General features: G+C 41.3%; 1 protein-coding gene across 5 annotated transcripts in view; it reads left to right on the forward strand.

Moving 5' to 3' along the window:
• The window catches only part of pip5k1ca (phosphatidylinositol-4-phosphate 5-kinase, type I, gamma a), a 56384-nt gene that overhangs the window by 9795 nt on the left and 19203 nt on the right, over positions 1-27386 (forward strand). For all 5 annotated transcript variants that reach the window (XM_085152045.1, XM_085152046.1, XM_085152048.1 and 2 more), the window contains exons 2-10: positions 13030-13061; positions 14623-14709; positions 15050-15180; positions 15280-15397; positions 20223-20375; positions 24863-25162; positions 25823-26031; positions 27100-27183; positions 27335-27383. In XM_085152045.1, the coding sequence (XP_085008171.1) occupies positions 13030-13061; positions 14623-14709; positions 15050-15180; positions 15280-15397; positions 20223-20375; positions 24863-25162; positions 25823-26031; positions 27100-27183; positions 27335-27383 (1163 nt within the window). The remainder of the gene's footprint in view (positions 1-13029; positions 13062-14622; positions 14710-15049; positions 15181-15279; positions 15398-20222; positions 20376-24862; positions 25163-25822; positions 26032-27099; positions 27184-27334; positions 27384-27386) is intronic.

The raw sequence follows: 27386 nt of genomic DNA on the forward strand, positions 1-27386 counted from the left end.
TAAAACCTGCCCGCTATCACTAGACTTGGCCCAGCTTTAATAAAAGCAGCTCTCCCTGCATCCCCTCACCTCTGATTTCCATTTCAAAGTCCACTGAGCTTTCACGCTTCTCTGAGGAAAAATTACACTTTCATGCCCACCTGTTCCATTACTCCAGTCTACAGTTTGAAATTAAGATGCAACTGGTGAAATTCAGAATGGAGTCATTAGCTGATATAACTGCTCAGCCGTCATTTCAGCCACTTTTCACTCTTGTTTTGAACATAAAAGACATCGGTATGGATGCAAATAATGGCAGACCGGTCTTGTAGTGAAGAGTGCATCTCTGATGATATCTGAGACATATATAATCATTTATCTAATGTAAAATCAGTCTTACAGTAATCATTGAGCATTAGTTTTAACAGTTGGCCCGATACAAAAGGACCCAGTAACCCAGAAAAACAGACAGACGGGTTCCTGCTCCCACCTGTCCCTGCATTAGTACCATCTTATCCTGATAATCCTGACAGTTAGCCTCATGGCCTGGGGAGAATGGTATTGGGATTAGGGATAGTGAATGACCATGACTTGGCTGGCTTTTTCTTTGGGATGTTGTCTGTCTGCAACACCAACAATACCTCCGACTTGCGGCGGTCAGTCGTGTCTGTACGAAGTGATCAACACTTCGCAAGCAACAGTAAAGAAAAGTCCGGAGCAGCAAATATTCCATTTCCAAAAGGGTTGGGATGCTGTGTGAAGTGTAAAAACAAACAAACATCTGAACCAGAACCTCAATTTTGATTGATTGATTGATTGAATCTTTATTTTGAACATGTTAAAAAAGTACAACAACATAGAATTAAAAGAGACAAATAAACAAAGCAAAACAAAAAGAAAACGAGCAACCACAACTACAAATAACTTTCATGTTCAAAAAGGTGCAGGAAGAAGCATAAGCTTATTTAATCCCACCCCTTTTCCACTATCAAGAAATCTATAGACTACAGAAATACCTCCTTGCAATTACATTATATGTCATGTGTATTTTTTTTTTTAATTATTATTCTTTTTTTTTAATATATATACATATATGTTTCTATCTATCCATACATACGTATATACACATACGCACATATACACATTTTCAATAACCCCATTAACACCTCACCTCACCTGATAGTGCAAATAACTCCCACATTTTAAATAATCAATGATAAAAGTCTGTGACTTTCCTGTTGAATAACTAACTTAAGCTATTTTTGCCAGGAGTTTGGAGAACTTTCTCATAAAGGTTCCATAAGTAAATATTTAGTTTTTTATATCTGTGTTTATTTATCTGTCTATTGCTCACCATCCAGCTCCAGGCAATGTGCCTCAAAGGATCCGTTTTTGAGCCAGCTGCGGGCAGGAAGCTTTTCATTAAGCCTACTTGCTTGCTATTGATCATAATGGATGACTTGGCATAGTAAAAAGCTGCCCTCTCATTTTGGTGTTCTGGCAGTATTTCACAAAGTGGATGATGTGTGCTGACAACAGAGGACATAGAGACTTTCCCCTTGTGTGTGCTCCCCATTGTTCAGTAAATCTAAGGAATCCTGAGGGAAAATACTTTGCAAAGAGAACATTGTGGTTGTGTGCTGGCATCATAGTTCTACGTTAAATCACGGTAACATGTTTAGAGATTGTTTAAACGGTATTTCCTGCTGAAGTTTGTAAGCAGGGTGTATTTGTCTCCCTATGCCAGCCTCTCTCCGTGTGTGTTTACATGCAGAAGCAGTGAGGATAAGCTGTAAGGCTATTATTCTGCCAGGGTGCTATAATTGCAAAGAACATTTAAAGCCTCTTTGTGTAGCATTAGTAGCATGCTCTTCCTAGTGCTAATTAGCATTAGGAAGTTGATGACTCCCTAATTATAAATAACACCATAAAAAGTAGCTGATTAATAAAGAAAAGGCAACTGAAAGGAAATATTGACAATGTATGTTACCAGGCTTGTCTTAGATAAGCACGCTGGAGTGCTGTGACAGAAACCAGCTTGTCAATGCTTCTAATCACTGTCTCTGCCACTAGCACTGGTTTCTTTGATCTGAGTCACATTAGGGCTGGAAATGTGGGTGCTAATGTGGAGAGGAAATAAAAATATGATTACAAATGAATGGGTCTATTCAAAACAAGTTAATTGACTCCACAGATCTTGTTTTTCAGACAGGATCATGCCTGCTGTTCGTCCTCCTTTTAGTTTTAGTATTATATTTAATAAAGCCACTACATTTAAACCACCTGCCGAATTTTGCATAGGTCCCCTTCGTGCTGCCAGAACAGCACTGACCCGTGATGGCGTGAACTTCACATGACCACTGATGATGTCCTGTGGTAAGATGAAAATGGTGCTCGGAAATCAGGAGATCATCACATGTATCTGCTAAGTAAAGAGCGTCATTTAAAAAATCATCAAACGACACATAGCACTAATGTACATCAGTAAACTATCACTAAGTTGTTATTACTGTTTCCTGCGCTTCATTCTGGACCCAAACCAGATGGAGGAGCGAGGACCACACGAGCTGGCTGGTGTGGTCATGGAAAAGTACACAGCCTGATGGATACTGAGCTCAAGGGCTCGAGGTTAGAAAGGCTTAATAACAAAGATTTAGGATCAGTTTTCCCTGTCTCAGTCTAAAGAGAAGTCGCAGTTGCAGTATTGGTTTTTTTGTGGAGTGAAGTTTATATTAACCATCTTCTTAACAAAAAACAAGGAGAACCTGAGGATATTCTGTCTTTCTGAACATCTGCACCATTCAGGACCTCGCCACCATTAGAGATAATATTACATTATATCATCCAGCGTTGTTCATTGGCTCTACTTTATGCTGCTGAGTACAGACTAGGCTACTGTGTTGATTTTTTTCTGCATTTAAATACTGACAGAATGATGGATTTCTGCTTTCTGTGGGTCAGGCGCACTTTGACACGGCTATCAAAAGCTGCTTTGTTGTGGCATGAAAAATTAACACCCAATCAATTGCTGGACCATCATCAGTGAGTCTCTGCCAAGATAATAACCAATCATCTCAGAGAAGCCTCTTACTTAGCGCATCCTCAGGGAGAACCAATATTGATCCCATCTGGGCCAGACGCTGCCGTCAGTAAGACACAAGGCTGTCTACAGTGTGTGTGATGTGTAGAATTACGCAAACGCGCGAGTTGTTTCGTCTTTGTGAGTCATTTTGTTGTTTAGATTCACTAAAGAAGAATCTACTACATAAAGTAGTTCTGAGGATTTTTAGGTATTTGCTCTAAATGTGAACTCTAAAATAGAAGGTTTTCAACCCATCAGCAGGGACAGTATCTGCTTCTTTGTGCAAGGAGAAGAGGACCTGGTGTGAATACCTCTGGCCAAACAATCAGAAACACACGTCATGAGGGCGGCCTGAGAGCAAAATGTCTTCGGTTGGGCCCTGTGTTAACTGCCCGGCACCATGTAGCCTGATTGGCAGTTGCCATAGAATACCACAATTGGTAGGTCCACCACTAATGCCCTGTTCTGGGAGATCCCCCAGGACACCATTCATGCCCTGATATTATAAGGGCATGGGGGCCATACAAACTACAGAGTACCATTTTTAGTTACTTCAGTAAAATTTCTGAAAAATGGACCGGCCTGCTGGTGATACAAGAAGGGAGCGGGAGATCGACAGACGGATTGGTGCAACGGCTGCAGTGATGCGGACGCTGTACCGGTCTGTTGTGGTGAGTGTAAAAGCGAAGCTCTCAATTTACCGGTCGATCTACGCCCCTACCCTCACCTATGGTCCCGAGTTATGGGTAGTGACATACATGCGGTGGAAATGGGCTTCCTCCATTGGTGGCTGGCCTCTCCCCTAGAGATTGGGTGAGAAGTTCGGCCATTCAGGAGGGGCTCAGAGTAGAGCCGCTGCTCCTCCACATTGAAAGGAGCCAGTTGAGGTAGTTTGGGCATCTGACAAGGATGCCCCCTAGGCGCCTTCTGCGCGAGGTTTTCCGGGCATGTCCCACCCGGAGGAGGCCCCGGGGCAGACCCAGGACACGCTGGAGAGATTATATCTCTCGGCTGACCTGGGAACGCCTTGGTGTTCCCCCGGATAAGCTTGAGGAGGTGGCTGGGGAGAGGGAGGTCTGGACTTCTCTGCTTGGGCTGCTGCCCCCGTGACCCAGCCCCGGAAAAGCGGAAAAAAATGGATGGATGGATGGACCAGCCTGCTGGATCGTTTTTTCACTTTTATTTTCAAGGTGTTTTTAAATTCATCAGTAATTTGATAACTTTGATTTAATTCAGACAATGTGGGATCTTTCGCTCTTAACACATTATCCAGTTCATGCCAGTATAGATTTCCAGCGTTTTCCAGTATTTGGTGTTGGAAGTGGTTTTGCTTCCTGACTTTTAATTGTTTTGCCCCCTTTTAATGCTACAAACATGTTTATTACATTGCAGAAAGTGGGCATTTTAACCTAAGAATCTATGAGGATTGAGTCAAAGTCAGTGTCAAGTGGCCACTGCGGGGAATTGCAGTTTTTGGCACCTCTGCATTTGCTTCACTTTTCAGCCCTGGAGGTTGGTTTGGTTTTATTTAGCTTATCTTTTCTTTTTTTTTCACCCTGTTTGCACGTGTATGTGTTTGCATTATATCATATACTGCTGTGTGGCTGCACCAATGCCCTATTTAACAGCAGGATGAGAGGACATGTGGAAGGCAGCATCTGTCTGTTGATTCCAGGCACACGTGAGTTAGTCATAAAAATGCCGGCTGACCTCAATAGGGGCACCATGGAAACAAGAAGGAGAAAAAGTGTTTGTGCGTGTGTGTGTGTGTGTTGTTCAGGTCCACGTCATAGAAAGCAAAGAGTGATTGTACCAGTTCAGTGTCAAAGATGTTGGATTAACCTGAAAGATTTCAATAAATATGGGAATGTTTCTAATGAGTCATTTAGGCAGAGATCAAGAAAAATAGAATATCCTGTTTGGATCTTAGCAATCCGCGTTTTTTCCCCCCCAGTGAAGCGTTTCAATTTGCAGTATCCGGCACATTGTAAAGCAAGTTTGGACAAGAATAAATTTTATGTGTTGGTATGTCTCAGGTTATTCTATCTCTTAGTATTGTAGACTTTTGTGGGGTTTTGAGGATTTTATCACACCTATTTTACATTATGGGACTCATGGAAACCCCAGTTCATACATTTCTGGAAAAGCATCCATTATCCAGCAGGGTTATTCCCTACATAAAGTTTAATGTGATCAGCTGTTTGCTAACATGCTTTCCTGCATATTGATAGACATTGGATGCTTTGATTCATCTGTAGGCATAATTATCTAAGCTCTGTTGAGCAAATGTACAGGGTTTAATCTATAGTTTAGCAGAGATATGCGTGGATGGTCTTTCAGGAATTGGAAAACAACCAACTAGTAGAATATGAACATAATCATATAAGCGCAGGGGTTTTCAGAATGATGTACAGTCTGTCTCATTTCACCTCGCGTGAATATTAGCAGCCAGTAATGGACGACTCTCTTCAGGGTTATGAGAAGAAGCCATAAACCAACAAATCGCCATTTAGATAGGAAACAGATTCAGCTAGGAGCTGTTTACTTGGAAGGCTCTATTTGTTGTTCCATCCCCTGAAGAACTCTACAGCCTGCTGCCATATAATGGTGGAGTGAGAACAATTTTTCAGTATCTCCTCGTTCTGCAGCTTCGCAACACTGAACGAGAAGGGTAAATATGTTAAAGGTAAATGCAGAGATACCACAGACATGTTATCAAATAAGACTCCTGTATTCATGGTCAAGGCATATAAATATGCTATTGTTTTCACATTTTTTGTAGGTACATAAGCTTATTACTCTGTTTTTTCTTTATTGACTTTAACATGCTCTTATCAGCTTCCTGCTTGTTTTTGTTAATATATGTGGCAGGAATTACATGAACAGCTGCAAGGCATTGTGATTTCAAGTCTTGCACTTCATGCACACACCCCACTTCACACTTCTGCCAAGGCTGAAAAATTCTCTCCACATCATGTAGAGCTGCACGATTAATCGTTAGAAAATCGCGATCTCAATTCATACTTATGTGCGATCTCATTTCCAGTGTTGGGGAGTAACGGAATACATGTACCGCCGTTACGTATTTAAAATACAAAATATGAGTAACTGTATTCCGTTACAGTTACCGTTTAAAAAGGTGGTATTTAGAATACAGTTACTTTGTTGAAATAAATGGATTACACGGCGGTACTTTCCTGTTTCATATTGTCGCGGGTCAGGACTGTTTGGGTTTTGTTTGACAGCTACGTTCTGTTGTTCCAGGCGGCAGCGTTACGGTTACCATGGTTACAGGGTGACGCTCTCTCTGCGACTGTGTGTTTCCTGGGTGAGAGAGGCCTTTTTGTTGTTGTTGTTGTGCTAAGCTAATAGGCAGAATGCTACAGGTATAGCTCTAAAGAATGTAGCATCATAGGCAGTGTAGTCCGTGCTGCAGGGAGAATGGACTGTCATACACGTTATGTGTCTGTGAACGAGGAAGGGAGAAAAAGGAAAAGTATGAGCTGTCATCGAGCAAAAACGGGAGCTGGAAGCATGTAAATATAATAATAACCACTGCAGCCAAGAAGAGTGCCTGACGAGCCCAGTTGTAAGTAAGCTATTAAGACTCGACTGTACACCGTGTTCGTGTTTTCCTCCAAAAACAATAAGTTCCGTTGGAGCAGCCTTTCAACGCCTCTCTCTGTCTCTCGCTAGCAAAGTTGACCCAGACAACAAAGTAAAGCTAGTTTTCGGCTAGCCCGACACAGAACCCGCTGTATTAGCCAGAGGTCCCTTTACTACGGTTCGGAGCCGCGGACCTTCAGTAACAGTAATAAATCACAGCAATAGTACATTCATGTAGTTGTAAACAGCATGATAATATATTAAGTAATCCAAAGTATTCAGAATATGTTACTCTCATTGAGTAACGTAACGGAATACGTTACAGAATACATTTTGGGGCATGTATTCTGTATTCTGTAATGGAATACATTTTAAAAGTAACCTTCCCAACACTGCTCATTTCCAAATGACAACAATTTAAAAAAAAAGAAAAAAAAAAGACAACGATTGTACCGCATTTTGATCCGGGACGTAATCTGCATGAAAACAAGCGCTCACTCTTCCTGCTCAACAAATGACAAGGGCGGAGCCTTATACCACGTGATACAGAAGCTGGCTGCTAAAATTGGCAGGGAAAAAACAACGGAGAACACGTCAGGGATGACGAGAAAGTGACAGGAGAAAATCCGTCCCGGTCAACCACCCAAACATCAATAACGGGAACCTTATACAGCGCTTCCCTATACCCGTCAAACTCCCACAGGCACAAAGAAATTACGGAGGCTATTACTTATCACCTGACCAAAGATATGGCTCCATCAACACTGTGCAAAACGAGGGATTTAGGAAAATGATCAACACGCTAGACAAACGCTACACAGTGCCGTCCCGCAACTATTTTTCTATTGTTGCACTACCTGCTCTATACACGCAGTGTCGAGCAACGGTGGAGACGAAATTTCAAGCAGTACAACATTTTGTACCACAAAACGTGAGACATTTATTGTTTTTATGTTCAGTCTCAACTGTTACGAAGTTGATGTGCAGTTAATAAGCGCAATAAATATTTATACTGGAAAAGAAAATCGTGAGAGAATCGTGATCTCAATTCTAAGCAAAAAAAATCGTGATTCTCATTTTATGCAAAATCGTGCAGCCCTAACATCATGCATCGACGGACTTCCTGCATTCAGAAAATATCCTTGGATTGTGATGTTTTCTTGAGGACATTAATTTCTCTTAACTTATATTTGTGAACATATGATCCGACTCTCAGGGGTAATCACTGTTTAGTTAGGCCTGACCCAACCTCTGGTAACATTTTAATCCAAATGTATGTTGGACTTTTTAAGTAACCGTGCTAATAAACAAACAGACAGGCAGGCAACCTGAATCCATCAAATAACCGCCCCGTTGGAGTTAATTACGTGCTTGTAATCATAATATACAGTGATTGCATTTCAGGCTGACAGAAGCATTAGTTTAAAGGCTGAAATTTTTAATATAGTTTTGGCTCCTGTGTAATATTTCCTCTTCCCTAACCTATTTCCTTCTTTCCATAATTTAAAGTAATTTAATAATGGCTCGTCTGGGTTTACTTAATGTTGGCAAAGACCCGGAGGATGGATGGATTCTTTGAGTGAATACAACAAGTTACATTTAGACTTAGATTTAAAAAAGCCTTGTAAGTATCTTACACTCAGACTGCTGCTTAATGCAATGCCTGTGCAGACTACCGATATCTTACAGGAGCTTGTCAGAAGGCAGCCATCCAGCTGCAGTGTATGGACCCAATGTATGGTCTGCTGTTACTTTGACTCACACACCTAATCTTGTGTATTCCCAGTCACTGCACAATCCCACATACCTTTGCGCGCATACACACTCTTGGGGCTGTCTTGACAGGTGCAGGCATGTGGAAAAGAAGAGATGTAGCCACAGTTAGTTAGATTCCTTTGCATGCAAACACATGCAACACATTTGGAGCAGACACTCTGAAGTGACTGGAGAGATGTGGAAGAAGCACAAAAATTCAACCGCATGCATGTGCGCACAGGCATGCGGTTGTGTCTTTCTGCACTGCAAACATCTTTGTTTTACCCATATTTTTATTACTGGTTGTTCCACCTTGCAGGAAGCTGTCGTAGCACGCTTGTTTGTGCATCCCAGTGTGAATATGTGTGTGGAAGAGGGAGCAAGTAAGAGAGACGGAGCAGGAGGAGGGGTGGAGAACTGGCTACTGTGAGGCTCAGTCACATGGGCATGCACGAGAGGCAGGCAGGCAGACTAAGAGAGGCTGGCTATCATTTGAGCTGCAAGCACCAAGTCAAGCTGTGAGGATGCTCTCCCACTCCTGTACAACCCTGGCTTATTGGTATTAGCTGTTAGTGTCTCAGCTGGCGAGAGACAGTGAATCATAGTGTGCTGGTTAGAAGAGGAAGTCTCTGCAGAGTCCAGGCTGAAAGTCATGTTCAGTTCTCATTTAGCCTGTTGTGAATTGTTCACAGTAATGCGCACTCTGAAAATTGCTTCCTCGGGAGGAGCAGAGCCAACACATTTTAAACCATCAAAAGCTTGTGCACATTCAGACGCTGGGATCTGGTAACATTTGCTGCATGAAAAGCAAAATGAGCTTCCCTTTTACATTTCCTTCCACCACCTGAGATGTTTTCACACTTGCACTGCAGCTTTTCCAGACATTGTCTATTAATTGTGCCGAATAAAGCAAACACAGTTGCTTCTGGACAACAGTAGAAAGTGATCCCAAGGTAATTCCCCTGAAATTGTTTGCAACTCAACCCAACTTGTACTTGATGCTTGATTCTGTGTCACCTTTTACAAGAAGGTACACCCTCTTTCAGTTCTAAGCTTTTACGTATCAGGACATAATGAAAATCATGTGGTTGACTATTTTACCAGAAAAAAGTGCAGAAGCGGTGCATGAAAAATTAAACGTAATCACCTTTAGCAGCAGTAATCTGAAATAATTGTTTCCTGTATGACTTTATCAGCCGTTCACATCATTTTGAATCTTCTTTAAAGCGTTGCTTCTGTTCATTAAACCAGAACATTTCAATCTTGCTGATGTATAGATCATTGCAGCACCTTGATTCATTTCTTTTTCTTTTTCTAACTCTAGAGCACATGTGTTGACTCCAGGCCTCGGGGGCCGGTGTCCTGCAGGTTTTAGGCTACGTTCACACTGCAGGCGAAAGCGCATCAAATCCGATTTTTTTGACCCTATGCGACCCATATCCGATCATGGTATGACAGTGTGAACGGCACAAATCCGATATTTTTAAATCCGATCTGGGTCACTTTCGTATGCGGTACTGAATCCGATACATATCCGATGTTTCAGAAAGCGACTGCTGTGTGAACGGTCAAGTCGCATTAAATCCGTCTTTTACGTCACTGACACAAGACAGACGCCAATTATCAGCGCCAGAGAAGCGCCTGATAAGACATCGCGAACGCTTCCTGGCCATCCGGTGAAACTGTTGGGAAGACAACGTTGGAGAAACGTGAACATTTTATTTGTACTGTATAATCTGCAGATTCTGACAGAAATCTTCAACTATCCTTTGAAGCACCGCTCCTCTTAAACAGCAATAAGGATAATTATTAGGTTATCTACATTATTATGTAAATAACAAAATAACTTAAAACGTGAAGTCCGAAGTCTTTATATTAAGGGCCATCAGTCAAACAATATTGTTTGCTCTGGGTCTAAACAGAGCGCGTTGTGTGTGACATCTTCTTTTGCGCATGCGGGCCGCTTTGAGCGTTCACACTAGAGCGCGTTTGCTGTCGCATTTTATTTGTAGTGTGGACGAGCAGACAAAAAAATCGGATTTGATCGAAAAATCGGAATTGAGCATTAAGACCTGCAGTGTGAACGTAGCCTTAGATGTGCCCTTGATCCAACACAGCTAATATAATACACAGCTAGGGGCGATTGTGGCTCAAGAGTTGGGAGTTTGCCTTGTAATCGGAAGGTTGCCGGTTTGAGCCCCGGCTTGGACAGTCTTGGTCGTTGTGTCCTTGGGCAAGACACTTCACCCGTTGCCTACTGGTGGTGGTCAGAGGGCCCGGTGGCGCCAGTGTCCGGCAGCCTCGCCTCTGTCAGTGCATCCCAGGATGGCTGTGGCTACAATGTAGCTTACCATCACCAGTGTGTGAATGGGTGGATGTGTAAAGCGCTTTGGGGTCCTTAGGAACTAGTAAAGCGCTATAAAAATACAGGTCATTTACCATTTTACAAATTGCTAAATGACCTCCTGTCATGTCTTAAAGTTCTCCAGAAGCCTGGTAATGAACTAATCATGTGATTCAGGTGTTTTGAACCAGGGTGAGATCTAAAACCCGCAGGACACCGGCCCTTGAGGGCTGGAGTTCAACACCCCTGCTCTAGAGTCTGAGATGCAGCACTTAGGGTTTGTTTGCAGTTTCTCCAAGCATTGTATGGTTAGATCTTGGGTGGAATTTACTGGAAGGTTCACTCTTGGGAAGATTGGAAGCTGTCTTGTTTTTCACTAAATAATCTCACAATCATAACGATGGACTTCACACTGTTTGGAAATGGTCTTATAACTCTTCATAGATTGATGGGGGACAACATTTTCTTCTCTAAATCATTGCTGTCATCTTTCCTCCTTGGCATTATGTTAATACACTCCTGAATTCTCCAAAAACCTCACACCTGCCCTTAATCCATTCATGAGTTTATTTGATTAGCAGTACCTGGCTGATCCTAAACCTCTTTATTCCCATGTAAGCAATAAGGATGTACTTTCTAATACACTGTTTCTGCATTTTGGTTAAATTTGTGGTAGATAAACAATTCAAGATTAATTATATTTTTGATTCTTTTTTTGAAAGAGGGTGTATTTTCTTTCACGATGACTGAATATTAATTGAAACGGCTGAATGGGCTTTCACCCAGCTGCTCCTCTTTTGTCCTAACAGCAGGGTTGCATGTTTCCAGGCGTGCAGCAGTGAGATTTGAAAGCAATATCTTCTCCAGCAAAATCAGGCCTATCACCTTGTCATAAGCAATAAAGCAATACTTTCTGCTTTCCTCAGCGGTACGGGATGTGTTGTAACCTTACTGACACAATACCACAAGAAAATCTTTTAAACATTGCCGCTCCATCTGTTTCCCAAAAGTGAAAAGTAATCACATAAGCAAAACCGGTGTCCTCATCAAAGTGTCTCATCAGTTGTATTTATATCATCGTGTATTTATTCCCAATTGTCAGGCTGTGTTGCTGCAGTTTCTCCAGAAATTCCACCATCTGGGCTGCTGAGTGTGATAGCAGTTATGATGATAACAGTAACAGAGTGAGGCTGATTAATTCCCTCTCTGTCTGAAGCCATCTCTGAACCACCCTCTTCATCACTTTCCACTCTTTCTTTTGCTCATTTTCCGTTCTCCCTTTCCTGTTTTCCTACCCTTCTCTCCATTATTATGCTGAGTGTTATATATGTCTATAATTATGTCTATTTCAGGCCTCCCTAGTGGAAACAGGACTCTGATTGCCTTTTTCTACTGTTTACATCCTGTTATTAGGCTGGAAATGATCATAACATGGCAGATACTGCCTTACTTCATGTATTTACTGGTATGATTAGTATTTATTAGTGTAGCACGTTGTCACCATACTAGAAATGTTTATGTCATATGTTTGAGCTTGTCTCATGATACGAGGCTGTGGTGGGGCGTGGTCTGTGGTGCCGTGCGGACGCACCTGCACAGCATTTGCAGATCACACCCGCGGTGTTAAAACTCAGGGACTCAGGGGTTGTTGTTGTGGTGTTATGTGCGGCTGGCAGCTTGGGAGCTGCAGCCAGTGTAAATAAATGGCTCAAAACACGGATCTGTGGTCCCGCCGTGCCTTATGAAGCGCCTTGAGGCGACTTTTGTTGTGATTTGGCGCTATATAAATAAAATTGAATTGAATTGAATTATTCACGCCACAGAGGCATATTGAGTTCAAGTTAGTTCATTAAGAGAGCTTGCAGTCACACATGTATCTGTGAACCTGTACTTGGGCTGGGGTGGGTGGAGTGTAAATGTCTGAATAAACCTATTGGCATTGGAACAAATAAATAGGATACATTTTGGTGCATAGTCTAGTCAACCGTCACACACATGGGCTTCAGTGCCGCCTGCACAGCAGAATAATCAGTTGTAGGTTTTCTAAAGGACTTCGTGCCCTTGATGTTACTGTTTCCTGCAGTCACTCAGTCAGGCCCCTGCTTGTGTTTGACAATGTCATTACATAATGTTAGGCTGCTGCATCCACCCTGTGGGATTCATCTTTGTCACGGAAAGGCTAATGATGCTGAGTAATGGAGCCTCTCTGTCACAGAGCGACTTACAGCCAGTGCTTTGTCTCTTCTTGTCCCCTTTCCTACAGATGCAGCTGCTAAGAAAGCCTTCATCACAGAGGTGAGCCGCCACCACCTGCACCTGTCTCTCTGTTTTTTTGTCATGATTAGGCCGTGTGGCAGGCAGGAGAGGACCCAAACGCAAACTCACGGGGACACGGGGAATAAACTCAGAAAGCACAGCTTTATTGCTGGAAGACAGATCACGAGTAATACAAAACTAAACTGGGAAAAACTAAATATGTTTCACCAGGAAACACAGGGAGAATCACACACGGCATGAGGGAGAACACGACACAGAACTGAGGGAGACGCAGACATAAATACACAGAAGGTTAACGAGGGAAGTGGGAGCACACGGGGAACACAGCTGACACAGATAATCGTAACGAGACAGGGCAGGAGTGAACACAACATGACACATACTGACGAGAGACTGTCAAAGTAAAACAGGAAGTACACAGAGGTTCAGACAGGAGGAGAGAGAGCACAGACATAACGGGCTGGGGAAAACATTAAATAAAACACAAGGAGGGGAAACGAGGGCTCACAGATACACAGAGGGGGTAATCAAATAAGGAACATCTTTAACAGAACCTAGGAACCACGGCATAAGGAACAAAATACAAAAATACAAGAAAACTAAGAATGCTGGGCCAACATGGCCCAGGACCATGACACTTTTACTTTGCTTTTGATTTTTGCTTTTTGTCCCATACTATCCCACTATAATGGTTTCATGTGAGGCTTTTAATTGGTGCTTGAAAACCGCCTCCAATGTCACTACAAACAGCACAAAATATTTAAAAGCATTAGTGATTTTTCTTCTTGTCTGTATTTATAGGACACAACATTTTATCAGCATGTATCCTTGCTCTCTACATACATATATACAGCTACATTTAAACTATCCTGAGTTTGAATAAGTAACCCTTAGTGAGGCAAAAGCTCACTCCACCCTTCTCTAAAAACATGGCTTATGGCCCTTTTTTAATCTGCTGTTCTCTCCAGTGTCAGCGAGAGCAGATATGATCATCAGCACAGAGCCCTGCCTGCACGTTGTTCAAATAGTTTAGTTCGGGAGGGGCACCCAATTAGAATAAAGGGATGTTTTCCTTAAGACTGTGGAAGAAGTGAGGCGTTGCACTAAAGCCCAGTATGAGATAAACAGGAATTATTCTGAGCCGCGACTCAAACTCAAAGCTGGAAATAAGCATAATAAGTCTTCTTTAATCCTCCTAATTTGATCAATCCCTTTTATATACAGCGCATTTTAGCAAGCCTTTAAGTATTGCCCAATTTGTTTAATAGGAGTGTGCAGATTATTTAAATCTACTTAAATACCAGTTTAAACCAAAAGCTCAGGGACCATTACGTACAGCGGCTCTAGAATTATTTGCAGTGGATAAGATCCTAAAATCATTACATCAGCTCCGTTACATTAGCTGAGCTACAGTCTGTGTATCGCTTCAGAATGAAAAACATCAGACATTGAAATTGCTGCCATTCAATGATTCTCTGTCACTTCCCACTCTTTAATATTTATGTGGTCTCCGTTCATAAAGAAGTGCAAGTACTGCTGACCGGATTATAATAGTCTGCTTCTCTCTTCTTCTTATCAGATGGCCTCATCCTCAGGCCAGCCTGGTCAAGGGAAGAAGATTGGACACAGAGGGGTGGACGCATCAGGGGAGACTACTTATAAGAAGGTGTACTATACAGTTTCTGTTTCTAAGAGTGACCTTTGATATGCTATTGAAGAATAGTGCTATGTCTCTAGGTGTTATAAAATTAGTTTTCCTGCCCTGTTTCTGTCAGTCAGTTTTATTACCAGAGGTTAATTTATCTAAGAAATATATGAATTTTCTGTTTGTCTGGTAATCCGAAATATGAAATGACATGATGTAGACTCATTGCCTTTGTACACTTTATAGATGATACCATTAGATTTTACTGAAACATTTCTAAAGAGCAATCTCAGACTGTCCTGTGAGGTTTAGAAGAAGCTGAAGAATTTCATTTTTGCCTCCTCCACTCCCTCTTTTGCAGACCACATCATCAGCCTTGAAAGGTGCCATCCAGCTGGGCATCGGTTACACAGTGGGTAACCTGAGCTCCAAGCCTGAAAGAGATGTGTTAATGCAGGACTTTTACGTGGTGGAGAGCATCTTTTTCCCCAGGTTTCTGTTACACCCAAACACCCACTAAAGCCCTCTAGTGCACTAATAAGTGGAATGTTTTAAATTTATTGATTGGATGTTGTTATCCTAAACTTTTAGTGAAGGGAGCAACCTTACTCCAGCCCATCATTTCCCGGATTTCCGCTTTAAAACGTACGCTCCTGTGGCCTTCCGCTACTTCAGAGAACTGTTTGGCATCAGGCCGGATGACTACCTGGTAAGAGTTCACTCGTCTTTGTCTCTAGATCCAGACTACGTTTAAGGTAATTGAAAACACTTGAGTGGTAGCAGACCAATCGAGGTTGGTAGCAGACTTTCCTTTATTGGTTAAAGCACTCTTTGATTTGAATCTACACACACCTTATCAATAAATTTTTTTTAGAAAGGACAATTTTTGACATTTCACCTTTTCTCTAATTTTAGATATAAATAAACTTATTTTTAACGGCCGATAGTGGCCAAACCGATTTGACACAGAAAAAAGCATCACTGCAACTTTTTGGGGCAGAGATGTAAACAACAGAATTAGAAGAAAAAAACTCTTGATAAAAAGTGGGATCTTAGTAGAGAGCTAAGTGAAAAGGAATGTGGACAATAAGCCATGAGACAGCATCTGAGAGGGCAGAGAGAAGAGGAGAAGAAGGCTGGAGAAAGAGAAGGCAGGTCTGGAGCTTGTCTCTCTTCCTCTGTCTGGGGAACCTGGAGGCTGCATGATTCAACGCTCTGCATATACATACACTGATTAGTCAGTGTTTTTGCATGCTCCATGTGCACTTGTCCTCAATGCATTGGTACTTGAACCACGTGGAAACACAGCATCGTGCCGGCTTTTTTCCCTTTTCTCTCTCAGTCAGCAAGTCAACTGGAGACATTTCACCACTGACTGGCTGTACTCGTTATTCAGATTTTAGGTCACACTGAAATTCAGTTTATCTGAGCAGCGTAAACTCAAAATTATAATATGAATCTAGAGTCCATATTCTCTTTTATTTCTTTTTTAAGCATTTCCTTAAGCACTTGGACATAACATAGGACAATCTAGTTCAGGGGTGTCGAACTCCAGGCCTCCAGGGCTGGTGTCCTGCAGGTTTTAGATATCACCCTGGGTCAACACACCTGAATCAAGTGATCAGTTCATTACCAGGCCTCTGGAGAACTTCAAGACATATTGAGGAGGTAATTTAGCCATTTAAATCAGCTGTGTTGGATCAAGGGCACATCTAAAACCTGCAGGACACCGGCCCTCGAGGCCTGGAGTTCGACACCTGTGATCTAGTTGATTGTCTTAACTGGTAGATGGTGTTAATTGAACGGCGCTCAGCAAATCCTGAATTCAAATTTATAGAAAATGCAGCAGCAGCAGAGGAAGTGGTATACAGTGGTCCCTCGCTATGACACGGCTCACCTCTCGCAGCCTCGCTATTTCGCTGCATTTTTTTGGTGCAATTTTGCATGCTTTTATTTATTTATTTATTTATTTATTTTACTGTGCATTGCGTTCTGCATCCTGATTGTCGGTAGACTATTGTCAATCAATCTTGTGCCGTGTCTCCTGTATAGTACAGAATGCGTTCAGCTTCTCAAATTTATATAAATCTTCGATTGCTAGCAGTGTGATTCCATAGTGCTGCACTAGATGTTTGTAAGTTTTCTCCCCAATAAATACAACAATGTTGATTAAACGTTTTGCACTATCAAAGGCGACCGCGGGTGCCTTTTGTTTCATTCTATAATACTGGACTTATTTTTCTACAAAGGTTTGAACTTTGATGGTTTTTAAACAAGAGAGAAAAGTGGGAAAATGTTCGTGCCTGTCTGCGAAAAGTGTATAAAGTGTGTAGTGAGGGGTTTTACAGCCTTACAGCATCTGTAATAATACTAAAAAATAAAGTTGGCTCCTTTGCGGATTTCACCTATCGCGGGTTATTTTTAAGACTTAACTCCCGCGATAAACGAGGGGCCACTGTAAACCTCACTAACCTAAGGGGTCAACACTTTAATTTGGGACATAGTCAACAAAACTTTCAATGATTTTTAAAATCAGATATCACTGATATTTCTGTACTTGCACACTTACGCACTGACGACCACTGAAATTTATTTAGACAATGCTTCAAAAGTAAGGCCAAAGTAAGATTACATGATCGCTGGTTGTTGGTTAGACGTGCTTCAGGAAAGACTTAATGTTCCTGTTTAGTGTTCAATCTGCTGTGGATTTTTGGTTGTAAGTTAAAAAAAACAAAACCTTTCACTTCAACTGCAAGGCTAAAATTTATGGGCATAAAGTGCTACAATAATGATGATGATGATGATGATACATGCTATTTCTATATAGCATCTTTCTAAACCACAGTTACAAGGTACTAAAACAGCAGCATGGAAACATTTCTGAATGCATAAAAAGAGAGAAAAAAGACAAAATGATGACAGAAATCATTAAGAAGACATAATAAAACATTATGAACAAGCTAAAACATTAAAACATTATGTTGTAAAAGCAGATAAGTGACGGATAAGAGTCAAAGTTGAAGCTGCGTGTGCATTAAAAGCTCACGTTTTAATCTAGAACATAATTATTCTGTGACTTATGAACTGAAATGTAGTCTCACTATAAAAAATTACTGTATATGAGCCATTTCGGTTCACAGGTAGCTGATGTTGTTAGAGCTCATTAGTGGTGGATGTTAAAAAGTAATTTGTTACCGTAGAAAATTGCTGCCATTAAAAGGTAATTTGGAGGGTTAACGGCTTTTTGCATTACCAGAACACTTTGGTCGTATTTCCTCTGTCTTGTAACCAACAATAAGCTTGTTAGTTTTTCTTGTTAAAAAGCGCTATATAAATGCAATCCATTATTATGCAATCCATTAGTGTTGCTACGACTGACAGCTTCAGCCATTGCTGTTGTGGGGCTGTAGCACTGGCACCATCTAATCCAGCCTTTCTAACAAGTCACTCTGTTATGTGTTACCACCAACAAGTTATTCATAGACAAATCATTAGGGCCTGCCAGAAGAGATAATGTGTTGTTGACACATTTGTGGCGGCAGCTACTGATTTTTGTTATTTCCTGTGGACCTGCCAATTACGGGCCTTTCTGTTTTGTCAGTAAATAGTGATAAAGAGATGTTAGATTTTCTCACACCCAAAAAGACAATGAAACACTTAAATAGTCTCTGCAGCAGTTCTGTTCGCTGAAGGTTTGATGCTGTTTTATCACATCTCTAAAGAGGCTTTCTCGTCTGATAAATTAGACATCTTAGTGTAGGGCTGTGCGATATGACCAAAATCTCATATCCCTTTATTAAGACATCTATCATCCCGATAACGATATAAATCACAAAAATGTAACATTTTCTGTAAATTCTGTGAATCTCGGGCAACTCGACTTGGTGAAGTGTTTCCAGCTGCACGTCATGTAGCTGGAGTCGAGTTTTTTAACTGATGCATGAAACGATACATTTTTAGACATAAGTTGTAAAGGCCGCCGTTTTCTTTGTGAGTATTTATTACACAGCGTGCTGCGGGGAAAAGCCTGTTCTAACGTTTGAGTCTAAGGTTTATTTTTTAGCACCTGGCGGCTTTTTTTTGCTTCTCATCCGTAAACACTCTGCATACTCTTTCACGTGATTCAGTTTATTTTGAAAAGTCTCAACAGGATCTTGAACTTTATTGTGAAAGGTTAATGTGGAAATTAAACCAGCGGACAAGCGATGGTTTTGCCGTCGTTGTTGCTAACGACAACGCATAAAAACAGGGGCTTGTCCATCTGCAGTGTGGTTATATTAAAAATAAGACAAAGAGAGAACTTTAGGAAATTAATATAGCCACTACAGTGACCATCAAAAGGATGAAAAAATATTGCCGTAAACTGTTTATTTTACGACACCACAAAACAAACGATAGTGTAAAATGAAACGATAGACGCTTTTATGTCGTTATCCGATATATATATCGTTATATCGAACAGCCCTAGTGTGAAGATGAGCCTCCCAACTGTTTGCTTATTGCTGTTCCTAGTCAGCTTCACATTCTTATCCTCCCGTCCTGCTTAGGTGTGTTTTAAAATGTTGGAATTGATTCAGGAGAATGTTCAAATGTGAGTAATTAGCGGAAGTTAGATGAGGAGTGTTTGTATAAAAAAGGTTACAACGTTGGAATTTTAAAAGCATGTTCTTTCAGCTTTGTGTTTGTTTCCATTGTAATTCTGTAAAATATATATTTATTCTATGTCCTTATATGTCCTATGGCCTTTTGTGTTTCATTAATATTCAAACTTGGGCTCTGTGTCTCAGCATGCTGATGTTTGTGTTTGATTTCCAGTGTTTATGTTTATTATCAGCACTGCAGGCAACTCCTAATTTATAGATTTGATCCCCAGAGAGTTCTAGTCAGCGTGGTATTCTTCATTAATGAGTTGTTAACAGGGAGGTATCAGAGGAGATGTATAATGAAGTGCCGTAATTATTTTTCTGTGCTTTTTTGTGTTCCACTGGTAGCGTTTGCGTGGATTGCAGTAATCTAAAAGAACCAGATGGGAAGGGTTAAGGGGGATCTATGCGGGGAGAGGTGAAAAGGATTCGGTCCACTCAGCCAATTCCACTTTTATGGCAGCAGCAGCGGCTGTGATACAGAGCTTATGGAAGCAATTAAAGTACTTAGGCGAACTCTTCTGAGTCATGGCTCAGTCAAATCTGAACACCGTTAACAATTTACTGACTCAGTGTGACTCACACTGACTGAAGAAATGATCATGTTCCATGACTTCGTCGAATACACTGCAACTTTAAAAAAAACATGTTTTCTGTAACTCATCTACGAAGTTCCGTTCAGTTTCAGAGTAGTACAATTTGTGCGTCTTGCAGACAAGTACTACTAACAGCTAAATCAGTGTACTTTTACTTAGTCCTATATCCTCTATGTAAACAATTGTAAGGTCAAATTAGGTCAATATTCTTTCTCATCTATTTAAAGTTTTATTTATAGTTGTTTTGTTTAACTTTTTCATAACATTGGTCATTTTTCTGTGTGTAACCCTGCAGTACTCCCTGTGCAACGAGCCTCTGATCGAGCTGTCCAATCCTGGAGCGAGTGGCTCAGTCTTCTACCTTACAAAGGACGATGAGTTCATCATCAAGACTGTGATGCACAAGGAGGCTGAATTCTTACAGAAGCTGCTGCCTGGATACTACATGGTAAGCAGATTGTGTGCATGACAGCGTACCTAAAACATATATAATTTTGTGCGCAAATGGGCGTGTCGTCAAGACACACAGATTCATGAGCACTGGATAAAAGGCAGGGAACCCTTTGTGTACTTATGCGTGTTTGTTTGAAGACACCACACTTTTTAACAAATCCATATTTTAATAGAGATGCGTCGTAATTAAAAAAAATAACCCTTATTTATCTTATGCCAGACTTTAGTGCAGCCTCTATCTGAAACAAGCTATTTAGCTCCCATTTTTCTTTCTTTAAGGCCAGCCTGCATTTAAGGAAACTTTTATCTGATTGGCTACCCTTTTTTCACAGCTACAACTGACCATATTAGGGATATCTGTTCTTAATGACATCATAAAAGGCCAAGAGTAGAACGATTTGTCTGTTTAGAGCAGTCTGAAACCTGACATTTTGGCACACAGGGATTACTTCTACATGCACTGACCTCATCGTTTGAAATCTTGGCTATGTTGAAAAACTGTAATAAGGCATATATGGAAGAAAATAAGAAAATCGTGAATAAATAATAGGTGTTATTTCATTTAAATACTAACTTCTATCCCTACGTTTTTTTTAAGCTCTCAGGTTTATGTAAGATCCTGGAAATGTTTCCTCCAAGCACAAACCTTCAAATAAAGCAGACTTAAGAGCTTTTATCTTCTGTGACTGAAACCTCAGGCCATAGGATTTCATAAAAGACTGGCCGGTGTTTTTCAGTAGCCGGATGTACTGTACTTAAGCCTAACAGAGCATGACTTCCACCAACAGTAGCCCACTCCCACCCCCTCCAAAACTTCACAGCCTCTTTCTGAAAGAAGTCAACCAACAACAGCTCCATGTATGTCCATGCTGCTAATCCAGCCTCGCAGGTTCATAGCCCTCGCCCTTGTGCTTATTAATGCACCGACAGCTGCGGGCAAAGTCCACTGCAGGAATTTGTTTAATCATTTAAGGAAGCGCATTTACCGTGACCTTTTCCATCGTTTTATTCGTGCTCTGAAACGTTTTCACAGGTGTAATTGGTCTTAAGCGAGTGGTTTAATAAAAGCGGAGAGATTCAGGCTGTAGCCCGAGGCAAGAGAAAGGGGAGGGAGGTTTTAAAGACTCTCAAAAACACGACACAGGAAAAAAATGTATGTTTGGACATTGAGAAGTAGTTTGAGTATTGTAGACTTATCTGTATTTTAGGCAAACGCATAACAGACAGCGTACAAGCAGTCATTGGTGGAGCTCCACGTCTTCAACAGCTGACTGGCTCATGGTTGTGGGCTGAAGACTCTGGCTCTGGGCAGCATGCAGACCACAGTGATGTAACTGACTTCGTGCTGCCACTTCTCTCCCCCTGTTTATTCACCCTTCTATTATATGGCTTATCCTTCGTGTTTTAATGTCTTGTCACTCTCCAAAGAGAGCCTCCTGCTGCTGTGGCTCTCTCAGCGTGATTTATTTTCCTCGATTTCCCCCTCTCGCTCTGTCTTTGTGTTTAAATCCTTCCTCTCGTTTTTCCTCTCCATCCCTCTCCTCTGCTCCCGTGCCTCACGTGTCCGTGTTGTTGGCTCGTCACCGCTCTGCCCTCGTAACGCTGACAGAAGGGTTGTGTGTGGCTGAGGGCTGAGGATGCTCTTTCTCTCTTTGCTGCTCTTTGTAGAAGCGTTTCTCATCTGAAGGTCATTCACCAAGTACCTAGTCTTTTCAGCCACATTTTTCTAGTCATCCTTCATCTCTCTGGAGTGTGTTCCTCTTTCTCTCTCCTCTTGCAGTCATTTCTACCCCTGATTGCTGTGTGTTACCACTATATGAAGCAGCACTCTGTTTCTCGCACTTCTCTCATCTTTCTAATGGGACTGAGCTGGCCCAGGTCCCAAGGTCAAAGCGGGTTTATAACTGAGGAACCAGCCAAACTAATTTGTTTGCATTGATTCTTGAAATATTTGGCATAACCTGTGATACAGAGGAAAGTACTTGCTAAAGAACTTTTTAAAACGTCCTTGTGTGCCTTCATCTTGTTATTGCATTTGGCTTAGCCAAAAATGATCTAAAGTGCTTTGTGTCTTTTCATTTCTGTTCAGTGATAATAGTTTGACTGTGACTTTGCACAAAAATGTTAAAAAACAGTCAGATATGAATTCAGCCCTTGTTGCCGGACTCCTCAGGCATCGCTGCGCTCCTTCCACAGCTGTTATTTTTAGATCGCTCTGTGTAAGTCCCCTTCTCATCACTTGCACGTGAGCATCTGCAGTGCCCACTGGATCTCCTCCAGTGTATCAAAATAGTGATTCTTCAACTTGACTTACATTTCTGAGAAATGGAAGAATAGCAGGAAGCCAAATCTGGCAATCAGGTTGATTAGTAAACCAGAGCTTTGTCAGAGTGGCTTCAGCTCCAGACTTTTCAGTGTGTTATTTATTGGCATACATCGCAACTCAGGTTGTTTATGCTGAATATTCTCCCTCAGGTGCCTCAGCACATTACAAATTTCACAGTGAATAACCTTGTAAATATTGAAAAAAAGGGAAAAAGCAGCAAGAAACAACCTGGGTGTGCACACCGACGACCTTTACGCTGAAAACTCCTGTTTGGTCTTTAAGTCCTAGCCAGAGACCAGCTCTCGCTATGACATATGTTCTTCGAGATGAGAGTCAAGTCAGTTTGATGCTATATATTCAGCTCAATTCAATTTTATTTATATAGTGCAAAATCACAGCAACAGTCACCTCAAGCCGGTTTATATTGTAAGGTAAAGACATTAAAATAATACAGAGAAAACCCCAGCAATCAGATGACCCACTATGAGCAAGTGCTTGACAACAGTGGGAAGGAAAAACAACCTTGTAAAAGGAAGAAACCTACAGCAGAACTAGGATGAAATATTACATATTAGGGCTGTTCAATATAACGATATATATCGGATGACGATATAAAAACGTCTGTTTCATTTTACGCTATCGTTTGTTTCGTGGTGTCGCAAAATAATCTGTTTACGGCAATATTTTTCATGGTTTTGATGGTCACTGTAGTGGCTATATTAAATTCTTAAACTTCTCTCTTTCTCTTATATTTTATATAACCACACTACGGACGGACTAGCGCCTGTTTTTATGCGTTGTGGTTAGCAACAACGACGGTAACAGCATCGCGTGTCCGCTTGTTATGTTCCACATAAACCTTTCACAATAAAGCTCAAGATCCTGTTGAGACTTTTCAAAATAAACTGAATCACGTGAAAGAGCAGATTATTTACGGATGAGAATTAAAAAAGAGCCACCAGGTGCTAAAAAATAAACCTTAGACTCAAACGTTAGAACAGGCTTTTCCCCGCAGCACGCCGTGTAATAAATACTCACAAAGAAAACGGCGGCCGTTACAACTTATGTCTAAAAATGTATCGTTTCATGCGCGGGTTAAAACACTCGACTCCAGCTACATGACGCGCAGCTGGAAACACTTCCCGCAAGTCGAGCTGCCCGAGATTCACAGAATTTACAGAAAATGTTAAATTTTTGTGATTTATATCGTTATCAGGACGATAGAATTCTTATATCGGGATATGAGATTTTGGTCATATCGCACAGCCCTATTACATATTTAAATTTTTATCTACAAACCCACAAAATTTCATGATTGCAGCTCATCTTATAACTGCTGTTGAGCCATGAATCCCATCCTGAATATTTATTTTTAGAGTCTTTTGTAGAACTGTAACCATTAATTATTTGCTTTATTTTTAATAAGTAAATCAAGTAAAACATGTAAACAAAATCACAACATAAAAATTCACATCATCGCACCGAGAATGTCAGTCATCCTTTCATTCTGACTGTGTGCACAGGTAGCTCTGGTGGAGCATCAAAGGGTTTTGTTCTTTCAGTAAATTTAAAAGCTTAAATTCCGCTTTGATACGACTCTTTCCCGAGTCATGCTTTTTAAGTACGATTTTCTTCTCCTGTGGCTACAGAAATACAATCCCCAGTAACCACTTTGATATACATGACATGGCACTGCGAGAAAAACCTTCTTCTGTTGGCTCTCTCTGTTATGTAATGGATCTTGTTGCGATCAGGTGGTGAATATGTAACCGTAGCCAAAGTGTGTGTACACTGAGAATCATGTGTTGTTTGTCAGTCAACTGTTTGCGTAACATGTATCAGCTATCCTATTCCTCGTGTATGTTTCGTTCCCTCACGTTCCCATGAGGAGAAAAATGCCTCTTTGTGTTCAGTGGCGTTCCTTTTTGTGCTGTTTTGAAGCTTTTATTTCATTTATATCATTAATCAAAAGCAACAATTTCTGTTCCAGTGTCAGAAACACTGCCTGAAGTCATACAACTTCTAAAAGATATATATATTTTTGTTACATGTGAGCTTACTGTACCTCACACATATTGTATTTCGGCTCAATCCCTCACAGCGTCTCCTTATGGTGTTCATTTCTCATGTTCTCCCTCTTTTCTTCTCATCTCCAGAACTTGAATCAGAACCCTCGCACTTTGCTGCCCAAGTTTTTCGGCCTCTACTGTGTCCAGTCAGGCGGCAAGAACATCCGCGTGGTTGTTATGAACAATGTCCTCCCCCGCGTGGTGCGCATGCACCTCAAGTACGACCTGAAGGGATCCACCTACAAGAGGCGAGCGTCCAAGAAGGAGAGGGAGAAGGCCAGGCCCACCTTCAAAGACCTGGACTTCATGCAAGACTTGCAGGATGGCCTGATGATGGACCAGGACACTTGCAATGCCCTGACCAAGACCCTGCAGAGAGACTGCCTGGTGAGAAATATGAATATACAGCTAAATGCAAATACTAGTTTTAGCTTTTTTACTTATGTTTTCTGTTGAGACAGACAGCAGGAGAGGAGATGGTGAAGTTGGTTTGCTTGTTGTGATGCAGGATCCGTTAAATGGCTCATAAAGAGTAATAGTAGATGAAGAAGCATATAAAAAGTCTTTAAAAGGAAGAGTGGGGAAGCCCGTGATACTCATGGTGCCCTGATCGATAAAAGAGGATGGATGAGAGTAAAAAGGGGAGCTGGAACGGAAGAAAAACTTTTCTTGAGGTTATGATGTTTGGCATTCCCAGGACCCCTTTCTATAAATTAGAGCTGTGTTACGAGTACAAGGTTTAACGAGGTGTCTGGTCTGGTAGCTGACTGGCTTTTTCTTTTGTAAATAATTGTCTGCTGTTTCCATTTACAGTACTCGGAAAGCAGTGTGTGTGCACTCACTGGCAGTCACATACATTGTTTATCAGTGTGGGCATGCCCATGCACCACTCTGTCTTGTGTATAGCATTAACATCTCCACGGTTATTGGTTTATATCTCTCTTGGGGATATGTTAAAATAATAAAAAATAAAAGCTTTCAGTCAGGAAGCTGCGTGTCTCATAGGTACTGCACGCTGACAACTATCTTTGCCTGTCCTGTGCTCAGGTGCTGGAAAGCTTTAAGATCATGGACTACAGCCTGCTGCTTGGGGTCCACAACATCGACCAAGCGGAGAGGGAGAGGCAGATGGAGGGCTCCCAGGGTGACAGCGATGAGAAAAGGCCCGTGGCCCAGCAGAAGGCTCTGTACTCCACAGCCATGGAGTCCATCCAGGGGGGAGCTGCCTGCGGAGGGTCTATTGACACAGACGACACGTGAGTTTGGCCAGAGAGGAGAACAGCAGAGGCTTTTGGGAGTGCATGTGTCCGACTTTCCGCATTTATTCGAGCTAACAACCTGAAGGATAAATAACAATGTTAGAACTTATTCATCTACCTTTATCTCTTACTCTCCCTCCTAAAGTTATTCTGCTTTCAGTCGTTACGCTTCTTCTCTCTCTTCAGCTTTTTGTTCCCTTTTAATGCTCACACTTGGTGCGACACTTTAGTTCCTTCAAATTAAATTTAAACCATTTCAGTGCTTCAATTTCAACTGCTTTCAGCCTGAAAAGATAATTGCATTTTTTGGTGCTGCCTCTTAGAGCTTAATATACACAACTTCAGAGAAATTCAAAAGAAATTGAAGAAAATGCAAAACTTCAGATCTTGCCCATAAAGCAATCAGCGGTTTTGTCCGAATGTTGAGTTCAGTGTAGATTAAAGGTTCAGCAGAGACTAAAACCCTACTGACTTGCTAAGATGCAGTTAGCCTTAACAAATCTGAGTATTCATTAAAGTACCCTAATACTCTATAGTCTTAGATTTAAGTAGAAAGAAACCAACATTTCCTGCCTTTATAGGTTTATTCTCATAAGCCAAATTTCTGGTAGAAACATCATCTGACTCTGAAATCTCATTAAATCAGATTCTCTGTCACAAGTTTAAAAGGCACTGAAGGTACAGGGTATGAGTGTATTCACATTGCAGAGAAGCACTTATGGGATTATTTAGTCAAAGGTGAATGCCTGGATGCCTGCAGTTACCCGAATGAGCTGTAGGAATAGCAGAAGACTGCAAAGATGAACCAGACCCGATGCTGTCATCCTCTCCACAGCTGTTCAGTTAAACCCAACCAAGAGTCGTACGGCTAAATCTAGATACATTTATTTTGAATAAGTGTTGTAGTTTGATATTAAATGTTGTTTTATATCCTAAAGCTGACTAATGATGAAAAGAAAGAGAAAAATAAATCAAATAAACTCTGTGGAGAAGCTGATGTCTGGAGATTAATGGCACCCAAACCTGCCACATTTCATTTTAGCTTTACTTCTCTTCTCCTTTCAGGATGGGCGGTATCCCCGCCGTTAGCGGAAGAGGAGAAAGGCTTCTTCTCTTCATCGGAATCATTGACATCTTGCAGTCTTACAGGTGATCATCTTAGAAATCAGCCAAACGTCTGCATGATGCTGACATAAATAATGTGTACATGCTGTACACTACTGCCACAGTGTTTTGTACTAAAACACCTTTAAGTTCATTAGGTTTATTCATGTTTTCCATGCCACCTTTGTTTTTGCAGGTTAATTAAGAAGCTGGAACACACGTGGAAGGCTTTGGTTCATGACGGGGTG

The sequence above is a fragment of the Neolamprologus multifasciatus genome, chromosome 23 (assembly GCF_963576455.1).
Source record: "Neolamprologus multifasciatus chromosome 23, fNeoMul1.2, whole genome shotgun sequence".
Taxonomy (NCBI): Eukaryota; Metazoa; Chordata; class Actinopteri; order Cichliformes; family Cichlidae; genus Neolamprologus; species Neolamprologus multifasciatus.